The sequence below is a fragment of the Erithacus rubecula genome (genome assembly GCF_903797595.1).
Source record: "Erithacus rubecula genome assembly, chromosome: 24".
Classification (NCBI taxonomy): Eukaryota; Metazoa; Chordata; class Aves; order Passeriformes; family Muscicapidae; genus Erithacus; species Erithacus rubecula.
This window is the reverse complement of record NC_136676.1, coordinates 946,823-974,676: the sequence shown is the minus strand read 5'-3', so window position 1 is coordinate 974,676 and position 27,854 is coordinate 946,823. Positions and strand designations below refer to the sequence as shown.

The window sequence follows — 27,854 nt, the reverse complement described above, 5'->3', positions numbered from 1 at the left end:
CTGAGGGGGGTTGGAGCCAGCACCTCCCGTCACGTGGCTTTCCCAACCCAGAGCACCAATTCCCAAAAATTTCATACAAAACTCCCACTAGTTCCTAAAAAAATCCTTCAAAAACACAAATCCAGGGATTTTTTTGTTAGAAAAAAAGGGAAAGATTAGGATAGGGTGAGGGCAGGGCTTGGAAGGCTGGAGGGGGATAAATCAGTTGGGTTTTTTGGGGCTAAAAAAGGGAATGGGGAAGGAATATTCCCCATCTTTTCGTTAAAAACTGAACCAGGAAAATGGGTAAACCACCCATGAGGTCCCAAATTGTACCAAAAATGGAGCAATTTTGTCAGCTGGTAGGAAAAATGCAGCTTTTTCCTGGAGAAAAAGGAATGAGGAGGCAAAAATTGCTGTGGGTTCAGAGCAGAGAGATGGGGATGGATCCTCCCATCCTTGAGCTGTGCCGGGTTCTGCTGTGGATTTTGGGATGGGAATGGGGATGGGGAATGGGCAATGGGAATGGGGATGGGGGTGGGATGGAAACAGGAATGGGAATGGGGATGGGGAATGGGCAATGGGAATGGGGATGAATCCTCCCATCCCTGAGCTCTCCTGGGCTCTGCTGTGGATCTTGGGTGGGGCTGGATCCCCTCAGCCCTGAGTGGAGCTGTGCCAGTCCCTGCAGATGTCCTGGAATTCCTGGAATTCCCTAAGTCCCGGTGGGATGTCGCTGCAGCTCCTGCTCCTTGAGCAGTGCGATCTGCACGAGGTGGGGAGGGAGGGGATGCTGTGGGGCCAGGCTGTCCCTGTGTCCCCCTGGGCTGTGTCCCCATGCCCCCCCAGGCTGTCCCCATGTCCCCGGGCTGTGTTGCCGTGTCCCCTCAGGCTGTCCCCGTGTCCCCCCAGGCTGTCCCCGTGTCCCCTCAGGCTGTCCCCATGTCCCCCCAGGCTGTCCCTGTGTCCCCGGGCTGTGTCCCCGTGTCCCCAGGCTGTCCCCATGTCCCCGGGCTGTCTCCATGTCCCTGGGCTGTGTCCCCGTGTCCCCGGGCTGTGTCCCCATGTCCCCAGACTGTCTCCATGTCCCCAGGCTGTCTCCATGTCCCCAGGCTGTCCCCATGTCCCCGGGCTGTTCCCATGTCCCCAGGCTGTCCCCATGTCCCCGGGCTGTCCCCATGTCCCCGGGCTGTTCCCATGTCCCTGGGCTGTGTCCCCATGTCCCCGGGCTGTGTCCCCATGTCCCCGGGCTATCCCCATGTCCCCGGGCTGTGTCCCCATGTCCCCGGGCTGTCCCCATGTCCCCGGGCTGTCCCCGTGTCCCTCACCTGCTCCTCCAGGCTGCCGCGGCCGAGCCGGAGCCGCCCCAGCTCCCGCTGCAGCTCCGCCGGCGCCTCGGGCAGCGGCCGCGCCCGGAGCTCCAGCGCCGATAGCTGCGCCTGCGGGGGGAGTGCCCGGCACTGAGCTGGGCAGTCTGCACTGGGCACCCCGGGAGCAGCCCAGGGCAGCACCAACACCCCCCTTCCCTCTGGGATGAGCCCAGCCCAGCCCAGAACCGGCACTGGCACCATTCCCATTGGGATGAGCCCAGCCCAGTACCAGCATTGGGACCATTCCCATTGGGATGAGCCCATCCCAGTACCAGCATTGGGACCATGCCCGTTGGGATGAGCCTGATCCCATCCCAGCCACAGAACCAGGCTCCTTCCCATCAGGAAAGGGACTAAGATCAGGATCAGAAAAGGATCGGGAAAGTCTCCCAAAGGACCAGCCCCATCCCATGGGTCAGCCCCAGCCCCATCCCATGCATCAGCCCCAGCCCGTGGATCAGCCCCAGCCCGGGGATCAGCCCAGCCCCAGCCCGGGGATCAGCCCCAGCCCGGGGATCAGCCCCAGCCCGTGGATCAGCCCCAGCCCGGGGATCAGCCCCAGCCCAGGGATCAGCCCCATCCCTTGGATCAGTCTCATCCCATGGATCAGCCCCATCCCATGGATCAGCCCCAGCCCAGGGATCAGCCCCAGCCCAGGGATCAGCCCCAGCCCAGGGATCAGCCCCAGCCCGTGGATCAGCCCAGCCCCAGCCCGGGGATCAGCCCCAGACTGGCGCAGGGACCCACCCGCAGCACCTGGATGCGTTTCCGAGCCTCCTCCAGCTCCTGCTCGGCCGAGCCCCCAGGGAGACCCGGCCCCGCCCGGCTGGGAGCCTCCTGCTCCTGCCCGGACACACAGAGAAATATTTAATAAAGTAAGTGTAATAAAAATACAGATAAACCGAAAAATATATTAGAATAAAATATATATATTTATATATATATATATATTTAAATATGTATCTGCTATCTAATACAGCATCAGATAATTAGATATGATGATATAGATATGAGGTGATAATTAGATAATTAATTAGCTCATAAGGGTGCAGGGTTCTATGGGCGATCCATGGAGTCCTGCATGGGATCCCCCTCACCTCCTTCTGCCCGTTCTGGGAGGGCTCTGGCGGCATTCCCTGTTCCGGCGCCATTCCTGGCTCCCGGAGCATTCCCGGCTCCCGGAGCATCCCCGGCTCCCGCAGCATCCCCAGCTCTCGCTGCTCCCGCAGCTGCTCCCGCAGCATCCCCTTCTCCCGCCGCGCCTCCGCCAGCGCCCGCCGCGCCTCCTCCAGCCCCTCCTGGGACACCGGGGGGACAGTGAGACAGCCCCGGGACACCCCGGGACACCAGGGACGTCCCCAAGACAGCCCCGGGACACCCTCGGGACACCAGGGACTGGCAGAGGGCTCAGGGGAACTGGGAATGGGTCCAGCAAGAACTGGGACGGGATTCAGGGGAACTGGGAGAGCTGGGAATGGTTCAGAGGTAGCTGGAAGGGGTTTTTTGGGGCAACTGGGGGTATTGGGAAAGAGGTTCAGGAAACTGGGGGAAATGGGAGGGGTTTCAGAGGGAACGGGGGAGTGGAAAAGGGTTCGGGGGAGGTGGGAGGGCTCGCGCGGAGCTGGGGGGGACTGGAGGGGTCTCAGAAGGAACTGGGGGCACTGGGAGGGATTCCGATCCCACCTGGAGCAGCCTCCGGTCTGTCTCGCCGGCGGCCAGCGCGTTCTGGAGCTGCAGGAGCCGCTCGTGGAGCAGGGACCCGCCCGGAGCTTCGCCCTTGGAGCCGCTCCCCGGGAACGGCCCCGAGCCGGAGCCGGCCTGAGCCAGCTGCGACCCAGAGCGTTACCGAGAGTGGGGAACTGGGGGGACTGGGACACTGGGAGGGCGCTCCGGGAGAACTGGGAAACCATTCAGGGAAACTGGGAGAAGTGGGACGGGGTTTAGGGCGAGCTGAGAAGGGGTTCAGGGGGACCTGTGGGGCTGGGAAAAGGCTCAGGGGAAACTAGGAGGAGGTTCGGGGGAAAATAGAGGAACTGGAAGGGGATTTGTGGGGACAGAGTGGGCGCTCAGGAGGAATTCAGAGGATCTGGGAAGGAGATTCAGAGAGGACTGGGAGACTGAGAGGGGTTTTGGGGGAACTGGAGACAACTGGGAGGGGATCCAGGGGGAACTCGGGAACTGGGAGTGGGCTCAGGGGGACTAGGAAAACGTTCGGGAGGAGCTGTGGAAAGCACAAGGTGTTCAGGGGGAACTGGGAGCGGGTTCAGTGGGAGCTGTGGGACCGGGAAAGCGTTCAGGAGGCGCAGGGAGGGCGCTCGGGGGGGAAACCGTGGCGCCGGGTGAATGAAAATCCAACTGAGCCGCTGGGAGCGGCGGGGCCGGTGCGGTACCTGCGTGCGGAGCTGCTCCGCTCGCTGCCGCGCCTCCCGCGCCTCCGCCTCCCGCTCGGCCGCCGCCCGCCGGGCCCGGCCCAGCTCGGCCTCCAGCGCCCGCCGCTGCAGCTCCAGACGGCAGCTGCGGCTCTCGCACACCTCCAGCCTCTGCCGCGCCTCCTCCAGCTCGCCCAGCTTCTCCTGCAGCCGCCGCAATGCGGGCACGGAGCCGGGATGTGGCAGCATGCACCCACCTGGACTGCCCGGCATTCCCACCTGGCACACCCACTATTCCCACTTGGCACACCAACATGGCACACCATCATTCCCACCTGGCACACCCACCTTTCCCACCAGGTACAACCCACCATTTCCACCTGACAGACCGCCATTCCCACCCATTTTCCCTCCATTCCCACCTGTTTCCCCCATTCCCCCTTGTTATGCTCCCTGTTTTCTCCCCATTCCCCGTTTTCCCCCATTCTCACCCATTTTTCCCACATTCCCACTTGTTCTTCTTACATTCACACCTGTTCTTGTCCCACATTCCCATCTGGATTCCCTCATTCACAACTGTTTCCCCCATTCCCATTTTCCCCATTCCCTTACCCCCATTCCCCATTTTCCCCCGTTCCCGTTCCCGTTGGTACCTGCGCTGCCCGCCGCTCCCTCTCGGCGGTGCGCAGGCGGTCCCGCAGCTCCCGGCACTCCCGCTGCGAGTTCCGCAGGCTCTCGTCCCGCAGCAGCCGCGCGGCGCGGGCAGCGCTCAGCTCCCGCCGCCCTGCGGGGACAGCGGCACCGGGACGGGCCTTTGTGGGGTGCTTGGGGTGCAGTGGGGCTCCCGGGGTTCAGGGGTGCAGTGGGGTTATTGGGGTTCATAGGGATGCAGTGGGGTTACTGGGGTTCAGGGGTGCAGTGGGGTTACTGGGGTTCAGGGGGTGCAGTGGGGTTATTGGGGTTCAGGGTGCAGTGGGGTTATTGGGGTTCATAGGGATGCAGTGGGGTTACTGGGGTTCAGGGGGTGTAGTGAGGTTATTTGGGTTCAGGGGTGCAGTGGGGTTACTGGGGTTCAGGGGGTGTAGTGAGGTTATTGGGGTTCAGGGGTGCAGTGGGGCTCCCGGGGTTCAGGGGGTGTAGTGGGGTTATTGGGGTTCAGGGGTGCAGTGGGGTTATTGGGGTTTAGGGGTGCAGTGGGGTTACTGGGGTTCATAGGGGTGCATTGGGGTTACTGGGGTTCAGGAGTGCAGTGGGGTTCCTGGGGTTCATAGGGGTGCAGTGGGGTTATTGGGGTTCAGGGGTTAGTGGGGTTATTGGGGTTCAGGGGTGCAGTGGGGTTACTGGGGGTCATGGAGATGCAGTGAGGTTTTACTGGAGTTTATGGGGGATGCAATAGGGAGAGCTCCCAGAATTTATGGGCATGCAATGGGGTTTTACTGGGGTTTATGGGGGATGCAATGGGGTTTTACTGGGGATTATGGGGGATGAAGACAGGCTTTGTGGGGTTCTTCAGGGTGCAATGGAGCTACTAGGGTTTAAGGAAATTGCAGAAGGGTTTATTGGAGTTTCTCGGGGGTGTTGGGAGTTAACTGGTGTTTATTGGGGTTTATGGGGGATGCAGAAGGGGTTTATTGGTTTATGGGGATAGCAGAGGGATTTACAGGGTGTGCTGAGGGTTACTGGGGTTTTTGGGGGGTGCAGAGCAGTTTACTGGGGTCTATGGGGGATGTAGGGGGGTACTGAGATTTATGGGGCTTTACTAGAGTTTAGGAACATGGAAGGGGGGGTTATTGGGTTTATGGGGATGCAAAGGGGTTTTACAGGGGTTTATGGGGGTGCAGAGGAGTTTTACCCATTTTATTGGGACTTACAGAGTTTGTACTGGGGGATTCCCAGTTTTACTGGGAATTACAGGGGATCCATGGGGGGTTCCCAGTTTTACTGGGGTTTCTGGGAGATTCAGGGGTGTTGTCCCCACTTTATTGGGATTTCTGGCATTTGCTCAGGGCATTTCCCAGTTTTCCTGGGGGTTGTGGGAGGTTTACGGGAGGTGTTTTACAGGGAGGTTTTCCCATTTTTATTGGGGTTTTATTGGAGTTTATGGGGGACAAACTGGGAGGGGTTACTGGGTTTACTGAGGTTTAAGAGGGATGCACAGGGGTTTTACCCCTTTGTTGGGTTTTTTGGAGACTGCACAGGGAGTTTAGCAGTTTTACTGGGATTTACATGAGACCAGTAGAGGAGTTCATAGGGTTTACTGCAGTTTGTGGGGAAATTTTTAATGGGTATTATTATTATTATGATTATTATTCTTGTTATTGTTATTATTTAATGTTTTGGGTCTGTTATTTTATTGAGACTGACAGAGTTTGCACAGAGGGTCTTACCAGTTTTACTGGGTTTCATGGAGTTTATCAGTTTAACTGGTATTTACACAGGATCCACACGGGAGTTTACCAGTTTTAGAGAGGTTTATGGGCATCCATGAGGGTGTTACCAGTTTTACTGGGCTATATGGGGGATGCAGAGAGCTTTTACTGGGATTTGTGGGGGATGTAGAGGGTCTTACTGGGATTTGTGCAGGATGCACAGGTGTTTTACTGGGATTTGTGAGGGATGCAGAGGGTTTTACTGGGATATATGGGGGATGCACAGGCGTTTCACCCGTTTTATTTGGTTTAGGATATATGGAAGCTTTTGAAGTTTTTACCACTTGTACTGAGGTTTAAAGGAGTTACAGAAGAGTTTTACTGGGGTTTACTGTGATTTATGAGGCTTCCCACCAGGATTTTGAAGGAAATCCCGGGAAGCATCCTCCAGTCTGGGCAGCACAGCCTCCCTCCCCGTGCCTCAGTTTCCCTCCGAGTTTCCCACTCGCAGTGGAGGCTCCGGCAGCCGCCGAACCACCCAAAGCCCAGAGATTCCCCAGAACGCGCATCACCTTGCTCGCTCTCGTCCAGCAGTTTCTGGAGCTGCTGTGCCCGCGCTCCGGCGCTGTCCCGCTCCGCCTCCGCCTCCGCCAGGCGCCGGCCCAGGCTGCCCAGCTGCCCCCGGAGCTCCTCCTGCCGGGAACACGGGCTGGGAAAGGGCCGGGAAGGGCTTTTTTGGGATGACGGGGACGGGGAGGACAGGAGGACGCACCCGCTCCCGCTGCGCGTCCTGCAGCTCCCGCAGGAATTCCCGCAGCGCCGCCCGCAGCGCCTCGGGATCGGCGTCGGGATCCGGGAGAGAACCGGGGCTGCTCGGCCCCTCCGGGCCACCCCCTGCAGGGGACAAGAGCGGTGGCACGGGGACACCTGCCTGGGGGAGGGGATGGAGCAGCGGGGACACCAGGGGTGCAGAGGATGGAGGGAAGGGGACCCCGGGATGCAGGGACGGAACAGTGGGGTTAGAGTGACCCCAGGGATGCAGGGATGAAAAAATGGGAAACCCCAGGGATGTAGGGATGTAAAAAAGAGGTTTGAGTGACCCCAGAGATGCAGTGATGGAATAGCAGGGTGTGAGTGACCCCAGGGATGCAGAGATGGAAAAACGGGGTTTGAGTGACCCCAAAGATGCAGGGATGGAAAAACAGAAAACCCCAGGGATGCAGGGATGGAATAACAGGGTGTGAGTGACCCCAGGGATGCAGGGGATGGAATAGTGGGGTTTGAGTGCCCCCCCGGGACACAGGGGACAGAACACCAGTGTGTTGGAGACCCCCAGGGCTGGATCGATGGGGTGACACCTCCCTTCCCCTCAGTCCCACCCGGTGCCCCCGGGGCCGCTCACCCTTGGCCCTGGCGACGGCCACGGTGCGGCGCAGGGTGGCCTGGAGGCCGCCCAGGCGGGACTCGGTGGCCCTGCGCTGCTCCTCGCCGCGGGCCAGCTCCGCCTCCAGCCCCTGGGCCCGGCCCTGAGCCGCGCTCAGCCGCAGCCCCAGCTCGGCCACCTCGGCCCGCGCCGCCTCCACCTTCAGCTGCAGGTTCCTCGCGTCCGCCAGCAGCTTCTTCTCATTGCCCCGCGCCTCCTCCAGGCTGCGGGACAGCTCCTGCTCCCGCCGCCCGAACTCCTGCTCCGCCGCCGCCAGGCGCTGCTGCAGCTGCTGCAGCTGCCGGAGGGGCCAGGGAGGAGTCAGGGGAGCGGGGATGGTGGGGTGGGAGGGATGGGTAACGAGGGAGGGGAGGGAAGGGGAGGGGAGGAATGGGGAACGGGAGGATGGAGCAGCGGCGTGATCGGGACCCCAGAAATGAGGGGGATGGAGCAATGGGGTGATTGGGACCCCAGGGAGGCAGGGATGGAGCAATGGGGTGATTGGGACCCCAGAGACACAGGGGATGGAGCAATGGGGTGATCTGGACCCCAGGGATGCAAGGGATGGAGCCATGGGAACACCCAGGGACACGGGATACCACGGTGATGGGGATGATTTGGGACAACAGGCACCAAGCCTGAGGGCACAGGGACACCTCCAGATACACAGGAAAGCCAGCTGTGGGGGGACAGGGACACTTCGGGATATGGGACACCCACAGCAGGGTCTTGGGGATCTTAGGGATGCCCTCACCTCCTTCCTGGCAGCCTCGGTGCCGGCCTCGCTCTCTGCCACCTTCTGCCTGAGGCCGGAGGCTTCGCGGCGGCTGCGCTGCTCCCGCTGCTCCTCCAGGGCCACCCGCGCCTGCAGCTCCCCCAGCTCCCGGCCCCGCCGGCTGTTCTCGCTGTCCAGCTCCTTCACCTGCGCACGGGGGACACCCGCGATGGCCGGGCAGGCTCCGTGCCGCCCCGCTGGCCCCGCTGGCCCCGCTGGCCCTGACCTGTCGGCGCAGTTCCTGCAGCTCCCGGCGGCTCTCGAGGCGGGCGCGCTCCAGCCCCCGCAGCGCCGCCCGCAGCTCCGACACCTCCCGCTCGGCCGCCGCCCGCGCCGCCTCCAGCAGCGCCAGCCGCTGCTCCTTGTCCTCTCCGGAGCGCTTCAGGCTGCGGGGAGCGGCGGCTGGCAGCACCCGGGGGGGGGCAGCAACCCCCCGGCCCCAGCTGTGCCCCAGTTCTGCCCCTACCGGGTGTACCCCCAGCCCCACATTTCCATCACCTTGTCCTGAGTGTCCTCCTGACCTGGAGCATTGCCCCATCCCAACAGGGATGAGCACCCGTGTCCCAACATCACCCTCCAGGGTGCAGGGTCACTCACCCCTGTAATTGCCAGTTCCTGCTTGCCCTTATCCCGAGCGTCTCCCAACTCCTGCACCTCCCAAATCCTGCTTTTCCTCACCCCGAGCATCCCCCAAATCTTGCATCTCCCAGTTTGTGCTTCCCTCATCCCGAGCATCTCCCAACTCCTGCATCTCCCAGTTCGTGCAGCCCCTTGTCCCACCCATCACTCTGACTCCAGCATCTCCCAGCCTGGACATCCCCTTACCCTGAGCATCCCCCCAACCCTGAGCATCCCCTCCAAGGCGCTGCACCGCGCCCCGCACCCCCCGGCAGCGATGGGGCGAGCGCATCCCGCATTCCCCACCTGATGCGCTCTCCCTCGGCGCGCCGCAGCGCCGCCCGCAGCTCCTCGTTGGAGCGCTGCAGCGTCTCCTTCTCGCGGGCCGCATCGCTCAGGGCGCGCCGCGCCTCCTGCGCCCGCCGCCGCTCGCTGTCGCGGCCCTCGCGGCTGTCGCGGGCCTCTCGCTGCGCCTCCAGCAGCTCCCGCCGCGCCGCCGCCCGCGCCTCCGCGCCCGCCCGCAGCTGCGCCCGCGCCTCCTCCGCCTGCCGCGGGGGGAACTCAGGGGGGCTGGGGGATTTTAGGGGGGCGGGAAGAGGTTTTTTCTGGGGGGACTCACCTCCCGCAGGGCGCTGTCCCGCTGCTTGGCCGCCGCTGCCGCCTCGTCCCGGAGAGCCCGCGCCTCCCGCTCGTGGCTCAGCGCCGCCTCCTCCGCCCGCGCCCGCAGCGAGCGCAGCTCCGCGGCCAAATCCTGCGGGGACATCGAACTCTGGGACCCCCCTCCATTCGGGGGTCCCCCGGGAGTAGGGCCAGGGAGGGGTCCCGGACGGGGGTGCAATGGGGATGGATCCCGGAGAGAAGGGGCAGTGGGAATGGGATCCCGGAAAGGAGGGACAGCGGAAATGCAGTCCCAGAAAGACGGAGGCAGTGCAGGGCTGGGGTGAGGGGGCTCAGGTACCACAGCTGAGCCCCAATGCCAGGGGAGATGGGGGTGAAGTTGGGGGGCTACAAGATATGGGGGGGTACTGTGGGGAGCCTTGGAATGGTGAGGCTGAGGGTCAGGCAGGGGGGTTCAATGGGGAGTACCCTGGAATGGGTGGGGCTGCAATGGAGAGGCCATGTGGGTGCCCAGGAAGGGGGGGCTGTTACAGGGGGGCCACAGGAGATATTCAGACAGGAAGGGTTGCAGGGGGGGTTGGAACTGGGGGTGATGGGGGGACACCCAGGCATGCAGTAAAAGGGACACTTTGGCAATGGGGGCTGCAATGAGGGGAAACACCTGGGCACAGGGGCTCTGTAGGGGGGTTCTGGGAGACCCCCAGACCCACCTGCTCCTTCTCCTGGTGGCCGCTGACCTCTCGCCGCCGCTGCTCCAGCTCGGCCGTGGCCTCGTCCAGGCTCCGCTGCAGCCCAGACAGTGTCCCTGCCAGGGCCACCCGCTCCTCCTGCTGCAGAGCCAGAGCCTGGGGGGACATGGGGGTGGCACAGGGACAGGGGGGCATCAGGGGTGGCACAGGGCTGTGGGGACATGGGGCTGGCACAGGGACACGGGGCTGGCACAGGGACAGGGGGCATGGGGGTGGCACAGGGATGACACAGGGCTGGGGGGACACGGGAGTGGCACAGGGACAGGGGGACACAGGGGTGGCACGGGGTTGACACAGGGACATCGGAGCCACCACCTGCTGCTTCTCACTCAGGTGCTGCTGCCGCATTGCCGCCAGCTCGGCCACCAGCTCCTCGTGCTCCTGCACCAGCCGGCCCCGCTCGGCCTCCAGCTCCTCCTGCCGGCCCCGAAATCACCAGTGAACCCCCGAAATCACCAGCCAACCCCGAAAGTCACCAGCAACCCCTGAATATCATCAGCGAGCCCCAAAATCGGCAGTGAACCCCCCAAACAACCAGTGAACCCCAAAATCACCAGAGAACCCCCAAAATCACCAGAGAACCCCCAAAATAACCAGTGAACCCCAAAACCACCAGTGAACCCCGAAAATCACCAACAAACCCCAAAAATTACCAGTGAACCCCAAAATCACCAGTGAACCCCGAAAATCATCAGTGAACCCTAAAAATCACCAGTGAACCGCAAAAATCAGCGAATCCCAAAATCATCAGTGAACCCCAAAAGTTGCCAGGGAACCCCAAAAATCATCAGCGAACCCCAAAATCAGCAGTGAACCCCAAATACACCAGCGAACCCAAACAATCAGCACAGCACCCCGAGCACCATCCTCCAACAATCAGCAGGAATGTCAGGAATCAAGGTTCCACCCCAAAAATCAGCAACGGTGCCCTCAACAACCAGCATGTGTATCAAAAATCAGCTCTGTACCCCAAAAATCTACACTTCACCCCAAAAACCACCACTGAGCCCCCAACCAAACATTTCACCCCAAAAAATCTACATTGCTCCCCGATGGCCAACACTGTGCCCCCACAATCATCCTTAAAAAACCCCCAAGATCACCACGACACCCCAACAATCTCCACCACAGCAGCCCAAAATGGCCCGGCCGTGCCCCCACAATCAGCCCCGCAGCCCCGAATCCCGTGCCCCGCGCACCTTCTCGCGCTGCAGGAGCTCCAGCTGCTCCCGGTGCGCATCGCGGGCGCTCTGCAGGGCCGCGGCCACCGCGGCCGCCTCGGCCACCGCCACCGCCTGGCGCCCCTCCCACCGCGCCACGCCCAGCTCCGCTGAAGGACACGGGACGGGCATGGGGACACACCCAGGCATGGGGACACCCCAGACATAGGGACACCCCAGGCATGGGGACACCCCTCAGTCATGGGGACACTCCCAGACATAGGGACACCCCAGGCATGGGGACCCCCCAGGCATAGGGACATCCCTCAGTCATGGGGACACACCAGACATGGGGATACCCCCAGGTACAGGGACACCCCCAGACATGGGGACCCCCCAGAGATGGGGACACCCTCCAGGCATGGGGACACTCCAGGCATGGGGACACCCCCAGACATGGGGACACCCCCAGACACAGGAACATCCCTCAGTTATGGGGACAGTCCCAGTCACAGGGGCACCTCAGTCATGGGAACCCCCCAGACATAGGGACACCCCCTGCCAATGGGGAAAGGTGGGTGGAGCTTAAGATGAAGATGAAGATGGGGATGAAGATGGGGATGGATGGGGATAAAGATGGGGATGGATGGGGATGAAGATGGGGATGGATGGGTTGGAGCTGGGCATGGCTGGACTGATGGGACACACAAGTGGCTGGGACCCCTCACCCTCCAGCGCCTCCTTGGCCTGGCTCAGTGTCCGGCCTTGGGCCTCCAGCTGCTGATTGCGTGCCTGGAGCTGGACCAGCTCCTGCTGCAGCTGGAACACGCTGCTCTCCAGCCCCTCCTTCTCCGACCTGGGGAACGCCGGGCACGGGGCTGGGCACGGGGCTGGGCATGGGGCTGGGCACCCTGGCACCCACTTATGCTCAGCACCCACCTTAACCCAGCACCCACCTGAGCCCGGCACCCACCTAAGCCCGGCACCCACCTGAGTCCGGCACCCACCTAAGCCCGGCACCCACCTAAGCCCGGCACCCACCTGAGTCCGGCACCCACCTGAGTCCGGCACCCACCTAAGCCCGGCACCCACCTGAGCCCCGCGGCCTCGCGCTCGCGGTGCCTGTCCTGGCGCTGGGCAGCCGCGAGCCTCACGGCCAGTCCTGCCCCGTCCTGTGCCAGCGCCGCCTGTGTCCGGCCCAGCCGCTCCTGCTCCGCCCGGAGCCGCTCCTGCTCCGCCCGCGCCCGCGCCAGCGCCTCGCCCGCCGCGCTCTGCTCCTGCACCGCCTGCAGGCACCGCGGTGACACCAGGGACAGCCCGGGGACCACCAGCCACAGCCCAGGGACCAGCAGGGACAGCCCAGGGACCACCAGCCACAGCCCAGAGACCACCAGCCAAAGCCCGGGGACCACCAGCCACAGCCCAGGGATCAGCAGGGACAGCCCAGGGACCACCAGCCACAGCCCAGGGACCACCAGCCACAGCCCGGGGACCACCAGCCACAGCCCGGGGACCAGCAGGGACAGCCCAGGGACCAGCAGAGACAGCTCACTGACCACCAGCGATAGCCCAGGGACTATCAGGGACACCTCACTGACAACCAGTGACAGCCCAGGGACTACCACACCCCGCTCCCCACTCCTCCCAGTCGTCCCTGGCACTCTCCTATTTACTCCTGATACACCCTCAGTGGCCCCATGCCCCCATCCCACCCGTCTCATCCCACCTGACAGTCTCCCCATCCTTCCCAGTTACCCCTGGCACATTCCCAGTTGCTCCAGCACCCTCCCAGCTGTTCCCGCGGTACCCACCTGGCCGAGGCTGTGGCGAAGCCGCTCGTGGAGTCCGCGCAGCTCCCGCAGCTCCTCTCGCAGCCCCCGCCCGTTGTCCCGGGGGTCCCCCCGCGCCTGCTCCAGGCCCCGCCGCTCGTCCCCAGGCCGGGGGCCGCGCTCCAGCCGGCCCCGCAGCAGCGCCAGCTCCCGGCATAGCTCCCGGGTGCGCAGCCGGCCCCGCTCCCGCTCCTGCTCCTGCCGCTCCAGCCGCCGGCTCAGCTCCGCCTTGTCCCGGGCCAGCCCGGCCGCCAGCTCGCTGGTCTTGGCCAGCGCGTCCCGCAGCCGCGCCTCCTCCGCCTCCGCTGCCCGCCGCGCCTCCGCCAGCTCCCCACAGCTGCCCTGCGCCTGTCACCGGGCACCGGCTGCAACCACCGCCGGGCACGGCGGGACTGGGGCTAGGGGGGCACCAGGCGGACACGGGGGCAACTGGGGCACGGGGGACACGGGGCTAGCTGGAGCCCGGGGAGTACCTGGGGCAGGGGGGACCCAGAGGGCACCTGGCGCTCACCAGGCCTGGGCACTGGGCACGGTGGGACAGGGGGAACTGGGCCTTGGGGAGTACCCTGGGGGCACCTGGGGACACCGGGGGTATGTGGGGGCACCAGTGGAACTGAGACATGGGGGTACGGGGCTGCCCCCAAGGCAGGGCTGGCACTCCTGGGGATACATCCATGGGGATGCACCTGTGTCTGTGCCTGGCCCCGGTGCGGGGCGGGTCCGGGTGCCCACCTTGCCCAGGGCCTCAGCCAGCGCCTCCTGCTCGTTCTGGGCCAGCTCTGCCTCCAGCAGCACCCGGCTCAGCGCCTCCCGCTCCTCCAGCAGCTCCCGCTGCGCCCGTGCCCGCTGCGCCTCCAGCTCCTGCACCTGCTGCTGGCTGTGCGGGGACAGCGCCCACCTGTGCCACCTGAGCCCTCCTGTGCCAACCTGTGCCCACCTGTACCCACCCATACCCACCAGAACCCACTCATGCCCACCTATATCCACCTGTACCCACCTATATCCACCTGTGCCAAACTGTGCCCACCTGTAACCTCCTGTGCCCACCTGTACCCACCCATACCCACCTGTGCCCACCTATGACCATCTGTACCCACCTATACCCACCCATGCCCACCAGTATCCACCTGAGCCCTCCTGAACCCACCTGAAACTTCCTGAACCCACCTGAGCCCTCCTGTACCCACCTGTGCCCACCTGTACCCACCCATGCCCACCTGTGCCCACCTATATCCACCTGTACCTACCTATATCCACCTGTGCCCAACTCTGCCCACCTGTACCTACCCATGCCCACCTGTGCCCACTTATATCCACCTGTGCCCAACTGTACCCTCCTGTGCCCACCTGAACCCACCTATACCCACCTGTACCCACCCGTGCCCACCTGTGCCCAACTGTACCCACCCATGCCCACCTGTGCCCACCTGAGCTCACCTGAACCCACCTGAAACCTCTTGAACCCACCTGTGCTGTCTTGAACCGACTCATACCCTCCTGTGCCCCCCCCCCGTGCCCTCTGCCCACCTGTGCTCCAGCTGCTGGCGGGCAGCCTGGGCGTCGCGGGCGGCCTCGTCCCGTGCATCCTGCAGCCCCTCGCTGTGGCACCGCAGCTGCTCCCGCTCCTGCTGCAGCGCCCCCACACGCTGCTGCTCCTCCGCCAGCGCCGCCTCCGCGCGGCACAGCTCCCTGTGGGCACAGGGACATGGGGACACGGGGACATGGAGACACGGGGACATGGAGACACAGGGACACGGGACACAGGGACACGGGGACACGGGGACATGGAGACATGGGGACATGGGGCACAGGGACACATGGACACGGGAACACATGGGGGCACATGGACATGGACACAGACACAGGGACACACGGACATGGGGACACAGAGATACAAGGACACATGGGGACACACGGACACACAGACACACAGGAACAGGGACACACGGACATGGACAGACAGACACGGGACACAGGTATATGGACAGATACAGGGACACACAGACATACGGACACATGGACATGGGGACGGATGGAGACAGGTGGATACAGGCACAGGACAGACCCACGGAAGCAGAGGGACACAGGGGCATGCAGGGACAGACAGCCGGACAGCAGGGACAGGCAGCCAGGGTGGTACCTGCGCAGCCCCTCGGCCTCGGCACGCAGCCGGAGCCCCTCCTGCTGCGCCTCCTCCTGCGCCCGCCGGCAGCTCCCAGCCTCGGCCCCCAGCTGCTCCAGCCGCTGCTCCAGCATTCCCAGCTCCCGCCGCAGGCTCCCAGCTGCCTCCCGGCCCGCCTCCACCTGCCTCTGGGCCTCCTGGGGGGCAGCCTTCATCACATCCCCATCCTCGTCCCCTTCCTTCCCACCCATCCCCATCCTCATCTTCATCCCCATCCCCATCCCCATCCCATCCCAACGCATCCCATCCTATCCCTGTTCCCATTCCCATCCCCATCCCCATGCTATCCCGTTCCCATCCCCTTTTCCCGTTCCCATTCCCATCCCATCCCATCCCATCCTATCCCATCCCACCCTGCTCCTCCCAGCCTCACCTGCAGCTGGAGCTGGCGCCGGCTCAGGGCCGCGTGCACGGCGGCGGCGGCGGCGCTGGCAGAAAGGCTGCGGAGAGGGGACACGGCAGGACACGGGGGGGACACGGCGGGTGTGGGGGGCTCGGGGTCATCCGCCAGCACTGCCTGTTCCCGGGAAAACCCAGGGCAAAGCCAGGAAGGGATAGGAATAAAGTCAGTGAGGGGAGAGCCAAAGTGAGAAAGGAGAAATGGACTAAGGGAAATTGAGATGGGAAATGGGAAATCAAGTCAAATAAGGGGGAAACTGAGTAAGGGAAAAGGGAAACTGAGGCAGGAAGGGAACACTGAGGCAGTGAGAGGACACTGAGGAAGGCAGGGGACACTAAGGAAGGCAGGGAGAGGACACTGAGGCAGGGAGGGGCCCCTCCTGGCCGTGGGTGCCGCGGGGTGTCTCAGCACCTGGGTGACCTCGTGCAGCGTCCGGCGCAGCAGCTGCAGCTCGGAGCGCAGAGCCTGCACCTGCTCCGGCGTCGGCTCCCGAGCGCGTGCGGCCTCCTGCGAACCCGGGACAGGATCAGGCCAGGAACAACCAAAACCTCCCCATAACCCCCTACGCCCCTCTGCACCCACCAGCTCCCGCAGCTGCAGGGTCAGCGCCTCCACTGCCCGCTCCTTCTCCTCATCCTCGCTCCGGCGCTGCTCCAGAGCCGCCGTCAGCTCTGCCAGCCTGGCCGGGCAGCACCATGGATCCACAGCACATCCCTGCCTCCTCCTGCCTTGAGTCCCTTCCCACAACCCAGAACTTCCCATGAAACATTCCCAATGGCCCCACCCTGCTGCTGCTCCTGCATCTCCTGGTGCTCCTGCACCCCTCCTGGTGCTCCTGCATCCCCTGCTGCTCCTGCACTCTTCTTGGTGTTCCTGCACCCCTCCTGCTGCTCCTGCATCCCCTGCTGCTCCTGAACCCCTCTTGGTGCTCCTAAACCCCTCTTGGTGCTCCTGTATCTCCTCGTGCTCCTGAACCCCTCCTGGTGTTCTGCACCCCTCCTTATGCTCCTGCATCCGCGGTGCTCCTACATCCCTCCTGGTTCTCTTGCATCCCTCCTGGTGCTCCTGCATCCCCTGCTGTTCCTGCATCCTTCTTGGTGCTCCTGCATCCCATCCCTCTGGCTCATTCCCTCCCCATCCCATGCCACATCCCCTGCACCTCCATTCCTCCCCTCGCCCACACCGGTGCCCCCAGCCCCCCGTACCTGTCTGCCAGGGTGTTTTTCTCCAGCTCCGCGTCCCGCGCCCGCGCCGCCAGCTGTTCCTGCAGCTGCTCCAGGCGCAGCTCCTGCCGCTCCCGGGCCGCGCCCGCCTGGCTCTCGGCCAGCCGCAGGTTGGCCGCCAGGTGCAGGCAGGCGGCGTGGGCGGCACGGCCCGTGCGGGACACCTCGTGGCCGAGCTCCGCCAGGTCCCTGCGCGGGCGGGAGGAGCAGGGTGGGACCCGCGGGGATCCCCAGAGAGAGAGCTCCCGCCCCCGGCACCACTGACCTCTCGGTGGTGGCCTTCATGTCCCCGAAGTGGCGCCTGAAGGCCACCAGCTGCCGCCAGAGGGTCAGGAGCCGGCTGTGCTCGTTGCTGAAGTAGGTGTTGAAGGACTGGCGTGGGATAGATCGGGATCAGGGATCCAGTACGGTCCCCAAATTGCCAAATATCCCTCCTGGCCATACCCATCTCCACCACAGTCCTCCACAGCCCCATCTCAATTCCTGTGGGAACGGAGAGGGGTGGGGGGCGACACGTCCCTGCCTCATATCCCCTTCCCATCACATTCCCCGAGTGCCTAAATCCTTCCCCATGGAACATCCATGCATCCCTCCTCAGTGACCCCACATCCCGTAGCCCTCTGCCTTGCATCCTCCTCCCATCACATGCCACACCCCCATGCTTCCCAAATTCTGCTCTTTGCAGCATCCTCCACCACCCCAAATCCCTCTCCATGATCCCACATCCCCCTGCCTCGCATCCCTCTCCCCGCTGCAGCTGCCCGGTGGGTCCCTGTCCCTGTCCGGTGTCCCCACCTCCTCCTCGCGTCTCCACTCCGCCTCCCGCTGCTCCAGCTCGTCCCGGGCCCGTGCCCAGTCTGCCGTCAGCTTCCTGATGTCCTCGCTCAGCGCCGCGTTGGCCACGTTGGCCTGTTCCAGCTGCTCCCGCAGCATGGAGTTCACCTGCACCAGGCTGCTGCTCCTGGGATCCCAGGGGATCACCACGGTCAGAATATCCTGGATCCCGCCCCCCTCTGCTGCTCCTGGGATTGCGGATCACTGAGGTCAGACTTCCCAGGGAATCCTCACATTCCCACCCCCCTCTGCTGCTCCTGGGATTGGGAATCACCACAGTCAGAATCCCTTGGGAATCCTCACACCCACCCAGGGATCCTGCCCACCTCTGCTGCTCCTGGGATTGGGAATCACCATAGTCAGAATCCCCTGGGAATCCTCACACCCACCCAGGGATCCTGCCCACCTCTGCTGCTCCTGGGATTGGGAATCACCATAGTCAGAATCCCCTGGGAATCCTCACACCCACCCAGGGATCCTGCCCACCTCTGCTGCTCCTCCTCCAGCCGGATCAGGGCGTTCTCCAGCTCGTTGCTGCTCTCCTCCTCGGGCTGGGAGCCACTGGCATCCAGCTGGATCTGTGGGAACATCCCCCTGCTGCCATCACCCCGATTTGGGGATTTGGGGCAGGGGACCCCCAAGGCCTCCCTCACCGTCAGCCTCTCCTGCTCCAGCTCCGTTGCTTTCTCCAGCAGCTGCTGCTCCACTTCCCCACATTTCTTCTTGTACTGCAACACCTGGGGCAGGGACAGGGGTGATACTGACGGGGGTCCCCAAATTATCCCAATGCCCCCTCGGGAAGTATTTACCTTGGCTTGGAGCTTCTGCACCAGCTGTGCCTGGCGCTGCTGGCCCTCCTGGTAGGCCTGCAGCTTCCTCTTGTAGGCAGCCTGCTCCTCCTCCAGCAGCCTGCGCAGCTCGATGTTGTGCTGGGCCAGGCTCCGGCTCTCGGCCGCTTCCTCCGGCTCCAGCCGCAGGCTCTGCTCCAGCTGGGAGCAGGGGGAGTCCAGGCTGGCACCCCACACCCTGAGCATCCCCCAGCATCGCCCCCACAGGGCTCCACGGCAAATCCCAGCCAGCCAAAGGCAGAACCCCCAATTCCCACATTCTCTCGTTTCTCCATGCACAGGGAAGGGATGAATGGGAAATTTCAGGGGTGCTTTTAAGGATAACTCAACCTCCAGTCAGTGGGTTCAGCAAAGCCCCTTCCCAGTTTGCATGGAGTGGCTGATTCATAAAAGATCCTTGGGTATAGTGGAGGAAACTTGACTGGGGATATTTTCCTGATACTTAATTTTTTTTTAAATGATGAGGCTCAAACCAAGGGATTCCACCAGAACCCCACTGGCCCCTCAGTTTGGAGCCATGCTCAGCACTGGAAGGATCTAAGCCCTTTGGAATTCCCAGTTGCCAGGGCAAAGAACAGAAAAACTGAAGGATTTCCACAGGGAGGGGGATTCTTCCTGAAATCCAGCGGGACAAATAAAACAGAGATGGACAAGCCCTGGCAAGCCAGGACTGGTCTGGACAATTCCCACCACAGGGACACTGCCCCACATGGGGAATGCTGTGGCTGGAGCTGGCAATGCTTGGATTTTGGAGCTAAAAATGCAGATTTTGGAAGGCTCACCTGCTCACTGAGGGCATTGTACTTGATGGCCAGCTCTGAATTTTGGGGTAGAAAAGGGGGATTTGGGAGGGCTCACCCGCTCACTGAGGGCATTGTACTTGATGGCCAAGTCTGAATTTTGGGGTAGAAAAGGGGGATTTGGGAGGGCTCACCCGCTCACTGAGGGCATTGTACTTGATGGCCAGCTCTGGATTTTGGGGTAGAAAAGGGGGATTTGGGAGGGCTCACCCGCTCACTGAGGGCATTGTACTTGATGGCCAGCTCATCGCGCTCGGCCCGGCTCTGTGCCAGCAGGTCCTCGACGCGGGACAGCTCTTGCTGCAGGATCCGGTTCTCCTCCTGCAGGGACAGCAGCGAGGCCATGGCTCCTGGGGAATGGGATGGAGAGAGGCAGGATAGGATCTGGGATCCAGGATGGGATCTGGGATGGGATCCAGTCCAGGGCACATCCTTTTCCACCACAAGCTGTTCTGCTCCCCTTGGGAAGGGGCCGAACCCTCCCTGGGTGCAGAATTTGGATAAAGGATCCTCAGAGATAAGAGCAACAACCTGCCTTGGGATCTTTCCCTGATATTTGCTTTGATTTTAATAACCAGGCATAAACAGGGGCAATTCCACCAAAATCCCACTAGCCCCTCAATTTGAGTTCCTTCCAGCCCATGAGGAGCATTCTGAGCCCTGCCCTGCTGGAAATGCCACATCCCACACTCAGACATTCCAAAGAATGCCTTTTGTGAGGAAAGAGCTGTTGGAAATGTGCAGTTGTAGTCAAAAACCCACTGCAAGTTTGCAGTTGTGACTGCAAGGATGTTCAGATCCACGTTCACAATCACAAAAACTGACGGGGATTTGTAGCTGAAACCACAAAATCACCAAAATCTGGTGTTTGGGATCACAAAGTGTTGGAGATTCACAGCTGTGATCCAAACCCACTTCATTTTGCAGCTGCAGCATAAAACCTCTGTAAATGTGTGTTTGGGGTCATAAAATCATGGCAGGTGTACAGCTGCAACAGCAAAACTGCTGCAGAATTGCAGCTATGATGGCCAAACTGCTGCAAATCTGTGTTTGTGGTCACAAAACACCCCTCAGATTTACAGATGCAGTCATAAAACTGACACAAAATTGCACTTTGGTCCCCAAATCCATTTTGATCCCACTTTGATCCAGTTACAATCCCAAAATATGCTGCAGATTTACAGTTACAACCACAAAATCACTAAAAATTCATGTTTGTGACCCAAACCTGCTGCAGATTTCCAGTTACAATCCCAAAACTGCAGCAAATTAATATTCGTGATCCCAAACCAGCTGTAAATTCATGTTTGTGTTTTCCAAGACTGCTGTAAATTCATGTTTGTGATCCCAAAACCCCTGTAAATTAATGTTTGACTCCAAAACTACTCCAGACTTCCAGTTAAAATGACAAAAACTGCTGCAGATTTGTAATTGCAATCACAAATCTGACACAAAATTTGCATTCTAATGCCAATACCTCTGTAAATTCATGTTTGTGATCTCAAAACCACTGCAGATTTATAGTTGCAATCACAAAACTGGCACAAACTTGCATTTGCAATCCCAAAACTGCTGCAGATCTCCAGCCACAACAAAACTGCTGCATATTTACAGTTGCAACCACAAAATCACTAAAAATTCGTGGCTGTGATCCCAAACCCGCTGTAAATTCGCATTTTCCATCCCAAGCCGCCGCACTCTTCCATTCGCAGGCACAGACCCGCCCCCGGTTCTCCGCTGGGATCACGGAGCCGCCCCGATCCGCGATTTCCCCACCACAAACCCCCTTTGCCCTCCCAAAGCCGCTGCACAAGTGCTATTCCCGATCCCGATCCTGATCCCATTCCCGTTCCCGATCCCATTCCTGATCCCAATCCCATTCTCATTCCCGATCCCGTTCCCGACCCCGACCCTGATCCTGATCCCATTCCCGATCCCCATCCCGATCCCGATCTCGTTCCCGATCCCATTCCCAATCCCATTCTCATTCCCGATCCCCATCCCACGCTCCCCCCGCCGGGTGACCCCACCTCAGCCCCGGGAGCATCTCCCGAGCCCGGGCCCCCCTTGCCGCGGCCTCCTGCTCCCCGAGCCCCTTTTCCCGGGCTTTGGGGCGGTTTGGGCTCGGTGCCCGCCCGCGGGAAGCGGATGCGGGGTCGGGATTAGCCCGAAATCCGCGTTCCCTCCCCGCGTGACGGCGGGAGCGGGGACCCTCCTCTTCCTGGAGGTCCCGGCAGCGGTTCGGCCCCATCCTCTCCCCAGAAATCCCTCGGCATTCCCGGGCTTTGCCGACAAACCCACCCGAGGCTGCCGCGGGAGGAGAACGAGGAAAAGGAAGGCAAACAAGAAGCAAAGCGGCCGCTGGCGCTGCCCGTGCCCGGTGAGTCCTTACCCGGGGCGGAGCCGCTCCCCAGCGGGGCTCGGGGCTCCTCGGAGGGCCCGCTCCTTAAGCCCCGCGGTCCTTAAGCTCATTAAGGCCCGGGAGTTCGCTCCGGCAGGAAAAGCTCCGGGGTGGAGCGAGCCGGGGTTGCCAAGGGGTGAAGCGGCTTTAACAGCCCCGGGATGCGGGGATGGCCGCGGCACCCCGGATCATCCCCCCCGCTGGAGCTTTAATTATCCCTCGGGTAATTAAAGACCTTCTGCCCCCACCCTAGTAGAGAAAAGTGGGGATAAATCTCCAAGCCGAGCCCCAAAACCCCCAGAACGCGGGCTGGAGGCATCCCCGCTCCTGTAACAAGGGATGGATCCGGTCCCAAGCCGCGCTCCAGGAAGGGGAAGCTCGCCCGGCCGCCCTCCCCTCGCCCCCCCCGGGCAGGGAAAGTGCCCTTTCTCCCCCGGAGAGCCGGAGATTACCCGGGCCACGGAGCAGGCGGATGGGATTGAGGATTTACAGAGTCTTGGATGCCTCCAGCCAGGCAGGAGCTGCCTCCAATTTCACCCCCCAGCATTTGTGTCCCAAAACCCCTCCTTTTCCCCTCATTTCTTCTCTTACCTTCCCCTCCCGGTGTCCTTCCCAACAGAAACCACTGCTAAGCAACAAGCTCTGTTGTGCTACGTGTCCAATCCCATTCCCTCGGCACCGGCAAGGAATGGGAATCACAAAAGCTCATCCTGGCTGCTCCAAGCCCGCCCAGGGAGGAAAAGAATTCCAGTCTGGCATCAAAACCATTTTATTGTTGACTTGTAAGCATTACATTCTCACCTGGGTTCACTGCCAGGCCCAGGGGAAAGCTCTGAAAGCAAAATGCCCATCATCCATGTGGAAATGGAAAGGAAAATCCAAGGAGTTGGATAAAAGTAAGTGGGATTTCGTACTTAGAAAAGCCTTAATATAAATAGGTAAGAAAATATTTATTTGCTTCAAGAGGAATCTCAATCCCAGCTCTGTCCAAGAGCCTGACTCTGTTTTGTCCTTAATAAAATGTCCATGGAAAGGAGTGAAAAATCTTGTCTTCAACATAGAGGAGGAGTAAAATAAACTTCCCAGAGTAAAAAATGAGGAATCTCAGCATGGAAACACCGGGATCAGGCTCCCCACATTCCAGTTAAGTGCTTAGAAAAAAATCCAGGCAGTGCTCGGCATCCTGGGAAAGATTTGTGTGGATTTAGGAGGTGGGATGGCTCCAGGTGGATGCTCCTTGCCGAGGGAAGGATTGATCTTGCCCAAAAGCATGAGGAGAAGGCAGAGGGATGGACCTGATGGCTTTTCCCAAAGGAGAAATCTCCAAAGTCTCCCATGATCCAGGCCCTGGATGTGGCCCAGGCTGTGGAGTGTTTTAAGGCACGTGGTTGGTTGTTTCCAGCTTATTCCAGCATTTCAACGCTGGGCAGGATTTAAGGGCAGGAGTGAGGTGTCCTGAGGCTGCATCTTTGGTCCCACAGGAATCCCAAGGATCCCAGCACCCACATGAGGAAAAGCAGATCAAGGCTGATATCAGAACTGAACCCAGCCAGTGTTCTCCTGAGCCTGGTTGGAAGCCGACCTGGAGAGAGGGAGAAACGGGAAAAAGGGTGTTTAGAAATGGTAAAGGATCCAGGGAGGAAACTAGGCTGCAAACGAGTTATCCAGAATCACCCCAAAACTCTCCTGGAGCAGCAGAGCAAGAAGTGCCCATGGACCCAAACTCAGGAATTGGCAGCACAGAGCCAGAGCTGCTTTCTGAATCCCAAAGTCAGGACTGGATGGAGCAGTGCCCCCATCCCAGAGGGGTTTTCAGCAGAACCAGGCAGTTTTAGGGCATCCACATCCCCCCAGATCCCTCTCCTGCTCACCCCGAAGCTTTGGCAAAGTCTCCCCAGACATCAGCAGCAGGAGCAGCAGTGGGCTGAGGCCAGGACAACAGGGAGTCTGTCAGAAAGTTGGGAAGAGAGAAAACAAAACACCAGGAGTGATTTCCCACTCTCATTCCCAGATTCCCCCTTTTCCACACTCTGGTGGATGAAGCAGCCCCTCAGGAGCTCTCTGGGAGCACAGACCTGTGATGGGGGTTCCTGGGAGCTGGGCGGGTGTGGGTAGCGGGGCCGGGCGCTCTCCAGAGCTGGATTTTCCTCCAGGGGGTGGGGGGAGCAGGCTCAGGCCCCCAGGCCCTGCAGGACGTGGCCTGGTACTCCCTGTCCCTCCTTCCTTTTTCTTCACATTCTGAAAGGAGAGCAGGAAGTTTGGGTAGGATTGCATTTAAATCCAGAGCCAGAGCATGAAAACCCTGGAAGCCAAATTGTTTTAATTTGGGAATAGAATCCTGTGCTGCTGCAGCATTCCACTGCTGGTGCATCCAAAGGGGTCACAGCCTGGGTGGTTTTTATGCCCAGATCCCACAGGCCTGGTTTTGGCAGCAGGAATTGATTGCACCACAACCCCCTGCAAATCCCTGCAGACAGCATGATCCCGACGGGCTCTGCCCTGCGCCCATGGCCGGGGATTTTGGGGAGAAGCTGCTGCTTCCTTGTGCCACCCAAAGGAAATGCTGGAATCAGCTGGGAAAGGCCCTCACAGCGATGTTGAGTTTGATGGTTTGTCCCTCCTTGAAGCCCAGATCCAGTTTGGGTCCCTGCTCGAGATCCTGGGCCTGCCGGGCCAGCTCGCTCTGCTGCCTCACCCACCTGCAGGAATTAAACCCACGGAAAAGGAGACGTCACAGCCCGCCCCAGGCTCCCCCAGACAAATAAATCCTGCTCAGGATCATCCCCTCTGTGGCAGCAGCTCTGCAAAGGCCAAGGTATGAGCTGAGACCTCACCTGAGGTTGCACCAAGGGGATGATTCCCAGCAGCAGCTGCCAGAGCCCCACAGCAGCACCACATCCATCCCTCCCCAGAACCCCAAAATCCCACCATCCCCAGCAGCTGGAGCACGCCCCCAGGGCAGCCCTTACAGCAGATACAAGAAGCAGAAGAAATAAATTAGGAATCTGGACCGGGAATTTGGACACCCAGTTTTGGACTTGGGAAGCCCAGTTTGGGATGCTGCTGATCCAGGCTGGGAAATCCTGGAGAGAGGAAGAGCTGTGAGTTTCCTCCTCTTCCCACTACAGCTGCCCATCCTAGCTCCCATTTCTCCACCACTCCTGGAGGAGACCTGCCAAAAATGGAGCTGAGAGGACACAGGGAGAGACACAAACTCACTTGAAGTGGTCCTGGAGAGCCACATTGAAGTCAAAGGCATCGCCTCTGTCCACAAAGCCGACCCCGATGAACGCTCGGCGGCCTGGGCAGGGAGGAGGAGTCAGGGCTGAGATGCAGGAGGAAGGATGGGATGCTCCATCCTGCACATCCCCGTGCCTGGCACTGCCTCCAGAGGGAGCTGGGACACTGGAGTCGGAGCCACAGGACTGGGGATCACAGAATCTCAGAATGGTTTGGGTTGGAAGAACTATAAATCCCATTCCATTCCATGGGCAGGGACACCTTCCACTGTCCCAGGTGGCTCCAAGCCCCTTCCAGCCTTGGACACTGCCAGGGATCCAGGAGCAGTGGATCCACAGCTTCTCTGGGCACCCTGTGCCAGGGCCATATCACCCTCACAGGGAAGGATTTATCCCACTATCCCATCTGACCCTGCCCTCTGACAGTGGGAAGCCACTCCCTGTGTCCTTTCCCTCCATCCCTTGCACCAAGGGCCTCTCCAGCCCTCCTGGAGCTTCTTTAGGGACTGAAAGGCCACAATTAGGTCACCCCAGAGCCTGCACTTCTCCAAAGGCATCTCCAGGTGTTTCACCTCATTGGCTGCACCTACAACTTGAGTACAAACATCTTTTTCATTAACTGGCAGCAGGGGGATGCTCCTGCATGTTCCTACCAACGCTGAGCAGCCAAACCCAAGTGTTTTTGTTCCTGACGAAGGTCAGAGCCGTGGGAGGGAGGCAGTTCCTCCCTCTGCCCTCCCCGTGCAGGGAATATTCCGCCATGGAAAGCAGGAAACGAACAGCAGCAGCGAGGGCTCTGAGGGGTCCCCGGGTGTGCGGGACGCACCGTTCCCGTCCTCAATCCGGATGACAAAGTATCTGCTGGAGTCTGTCACGCCCTCCACAGCGATCCCGGGAAACTGCTCCACAGGAGCCTGGGCAAAGAGCTCTCCTGCAAAACGGGAACGGGGCGAGGTGAGGCCGGGCTCAGCCCCACGGAGCGCGGAGCCCCGCGGTTCCCTCCTCACCCGAGGTCTTGTCCTCCAGCTTGATGAAGGCCGTGCTGCCCTTGGCCGTGATCCGCAGGCGGCCGCTCCAGGCCGGCTGGTCCAGCTGCCACTCCGCCGCTCTGGGAAGCAGAAGAGCCCCAGTGAGCCCCAGTGCCGCCCCCAGCCTGAGCCCCAGTGCCGCCCCCAGCCCCGTGCGCTGCCCCGGAGCTCCTCTGCCTGCAGCTGCTAACCAGGGTCACGGTGGCGAGACTGGCATTTGTCACAAGATGTCCCATTTCACCCCAAAACAGCAGCTGGGTGTGGGCGGGGAGCAGGCAGGAGGTTTCGGTTCCCTTTCCGCGCAGTTCCCAGACCCGAAGCTGCGTTAGGGACAGGCGGCTGTGCCAGGACAAGCTTTGGCTGGGGACTGACGGGTGGGAGCCCCAAAACACCCGGGGAATGGAGACCCCTCTGTGGGTGTGGATGGGGGACACAGAGACCTCATGAGAGAACCTACGGGGGGCTGAGATACCCCGTGAGGGGCAGTTCTTGCTGCCCCTCGGGGAGCGAGAGACCCCAAACACCTCCTGGGAACCGCAAACCCCACACACCTCATGAGAAGGGGACCCGCACAAACCCCACAGGGAGGTGGCGAGCCCCCCACGCCAGGCGGCGCAGACACCCCGCGGGTGGGCGCGGGCCCCACCTGTAGCCGCGGTTGGAGGCCCGCGGCGGCAGCCGGTACACGAGCACCGCCGGCTTCACGCACAGCACCGACTCGTACTCCTCCGCCGCCATCGCGGCCCCGCCGCCGCTCTGTCCCGACGCCTCGATGGTGCCTCCGCTCCCGAGTGGGCGGGGCCCGCCGGAGAGAGGCGCTTCCGCAGCCGCGGCGCCCCCTAGCGCGTGGGAGGACCCGCTGCAGGGCGCTGCGGAAACTGGTCCCAGTACGCTGCGGGAACCGGAACCGGCTCTGGGCTCCGAGCCACGAAACTCACCCCTTTCACTGGTTTTATAAATCAGGTAATTTTATAAATCAGATAGTGGAGTCTACTATTTCTATTTATTTATATTATAGTGTTATATATGCTAGTATTATATGTTCTATGAGACATATACAATATGTAAAATATACATATTAGATATTGGGTTGTATCATGTATTTTGTATAATTATTGTATGTTTCTTCTATAATCATATTATTATTAGTATTTCTATACTATATATTAATGTTTTATGTTTACATTCTTTCTATTATAAATAAATAGAATTCTGAGGGAGCTGCCAGGGCACCTGGACCATCACCCCCAGAGCCTCCACCACCTCTGGATGTTAGGGAGCACCTCATGCAGGGGAGAACGCTGCATGGAGCAACAAAATAATCACTTTAGATTAAATTAATTGAATTATTTAAATTGATTTGCTTGTTTCTCCTCCAGGGAGAGGCAGCACTCACATCCTCATCTGGGATCCACATCTTCCCTTGGAGCACTGCCCTTCCCATCCTCCTTGGACCATTCCTCCCAACCACCCTAAAAACGGGGTAAAACATTTACCTTGCTGAGGGGGATTTCTACACACCTGCCACTAAAATGCCAACCCTGGCAGACACAGGGATAAAAGGAGGGAGCCATAAGGCCGTGAAAAGTTTAAAGACATTTATTTAAAATACGATTTATAAAACGTTTTCTTTCCGGCGC

The 27,854-nt window shown here is 60.8% G+C and overlaps 2 protein-coding genes across 4 annotated transcripts; both read right to left on the bottom strand.

The window, feature by feature from the left end:
- Window positions 1–552: 552 nt before the first annotated feature.
- On the bottom strand, window positions 553–21,876 carry CROCC (ciliary rootlet coiled-coil, rootletin). Of its 2 annotated transcripts, none has more exons than XM_079326243.1 (34): window positions 21,577–21,876; window positions 19,757–19,896; window positions 18,708–18,887; window positions 18,552–18,635; window positions 18,385–18,476; window positions 17,860–18,025; window positions 17,330–17,436; window positions 17,047–17,253; window positions 16,424–16,520; window positions 16,253–16,348; window positions 15,815–15,958; window positions 15,400–15,578; window positions 14,787–14,948; window positions 13,992–14,136; window positions 13,242–13,607; window positions 12,523–12,716; window positions 12,159–12,286; window positions 11,470–11,600; window positions 10,586–10,687; window positions 10,232–10,366; window positions 9,523–9,654; window positions 9,210–9,448; window positions 8,512–8,671; window positions 8,265–8,432; window positions 7,490–7,808; window positions 6,860–6,981; window positions 6,660–6,780; window positions 4,372–4,502; window positions 3,740–3,922; window positions 3,033–3,176; window positions 2,447–2,647; window positions 2,097–2,192; window positions 1,308–1,418; window positions 553–745 (listed from the first exon to the last, which is right to left on the bottom strand). In XM_079326243.1, exons 2-34 carry the CDS (start codon window positions 19,889–19,891, stop codon window positions 695–697), a joined length of 5,028 nt encoding a protein of 1,675 aa, XP_079182369.1. In that variant the 5' UTR covers window positions 19,892–19,896; window positions 21,577–21,876; the 3' UTR covers window positions 553–694. The 2 variants fall into 2 exon arrangements, with proteins under 2 accessions (XP_079182369.1, XP_079182370.1); XM_079326244.1 differs by having other exon boundaries at window positions 2,106–2,192.
- An 824-nt stretch (window positions 21,877–22,700) lies between these two features.
- Window positions 22,701–26,990, bottom strand: NECAP2 (NECAP endocytosis associated 2). Of its 2 annotated transcripts, XM_079326250.1 has the most exons (8): window positions 26,861–26,990; window positions 26,194–26,294; window positions 26,013–26,117; window positions 25,167–25,248; window positions 24,538–24,646; window positions 24,023–24,185; window positions 23,819–23,894; window positions 22,701–23,529 (listed from the first exon to the last, which is right to left on the bottom strand). In XM_079326250.1, exons 1-8 carry the CDS (start codon window positions 26,950–26,952, stop codon window positions 23,481–23,483), a joined length of 777 nt encoding a protein of 258 aa, XP_079182376.1. In that variant the 5' UTR covers window positions 26,953–26,990; the 3' UTR covers window positions 22,701–23,480. The 2 variants fall into 2 exon arrangements, with proteins under 2 accessions (XP_079182376.1, XP_079182377.1); XM_079326251.1 differs by lacking the exon at window positions 26,013–26,117.
- Window positions 26,991–27,854: the final 864 nt, after the last annotated feature.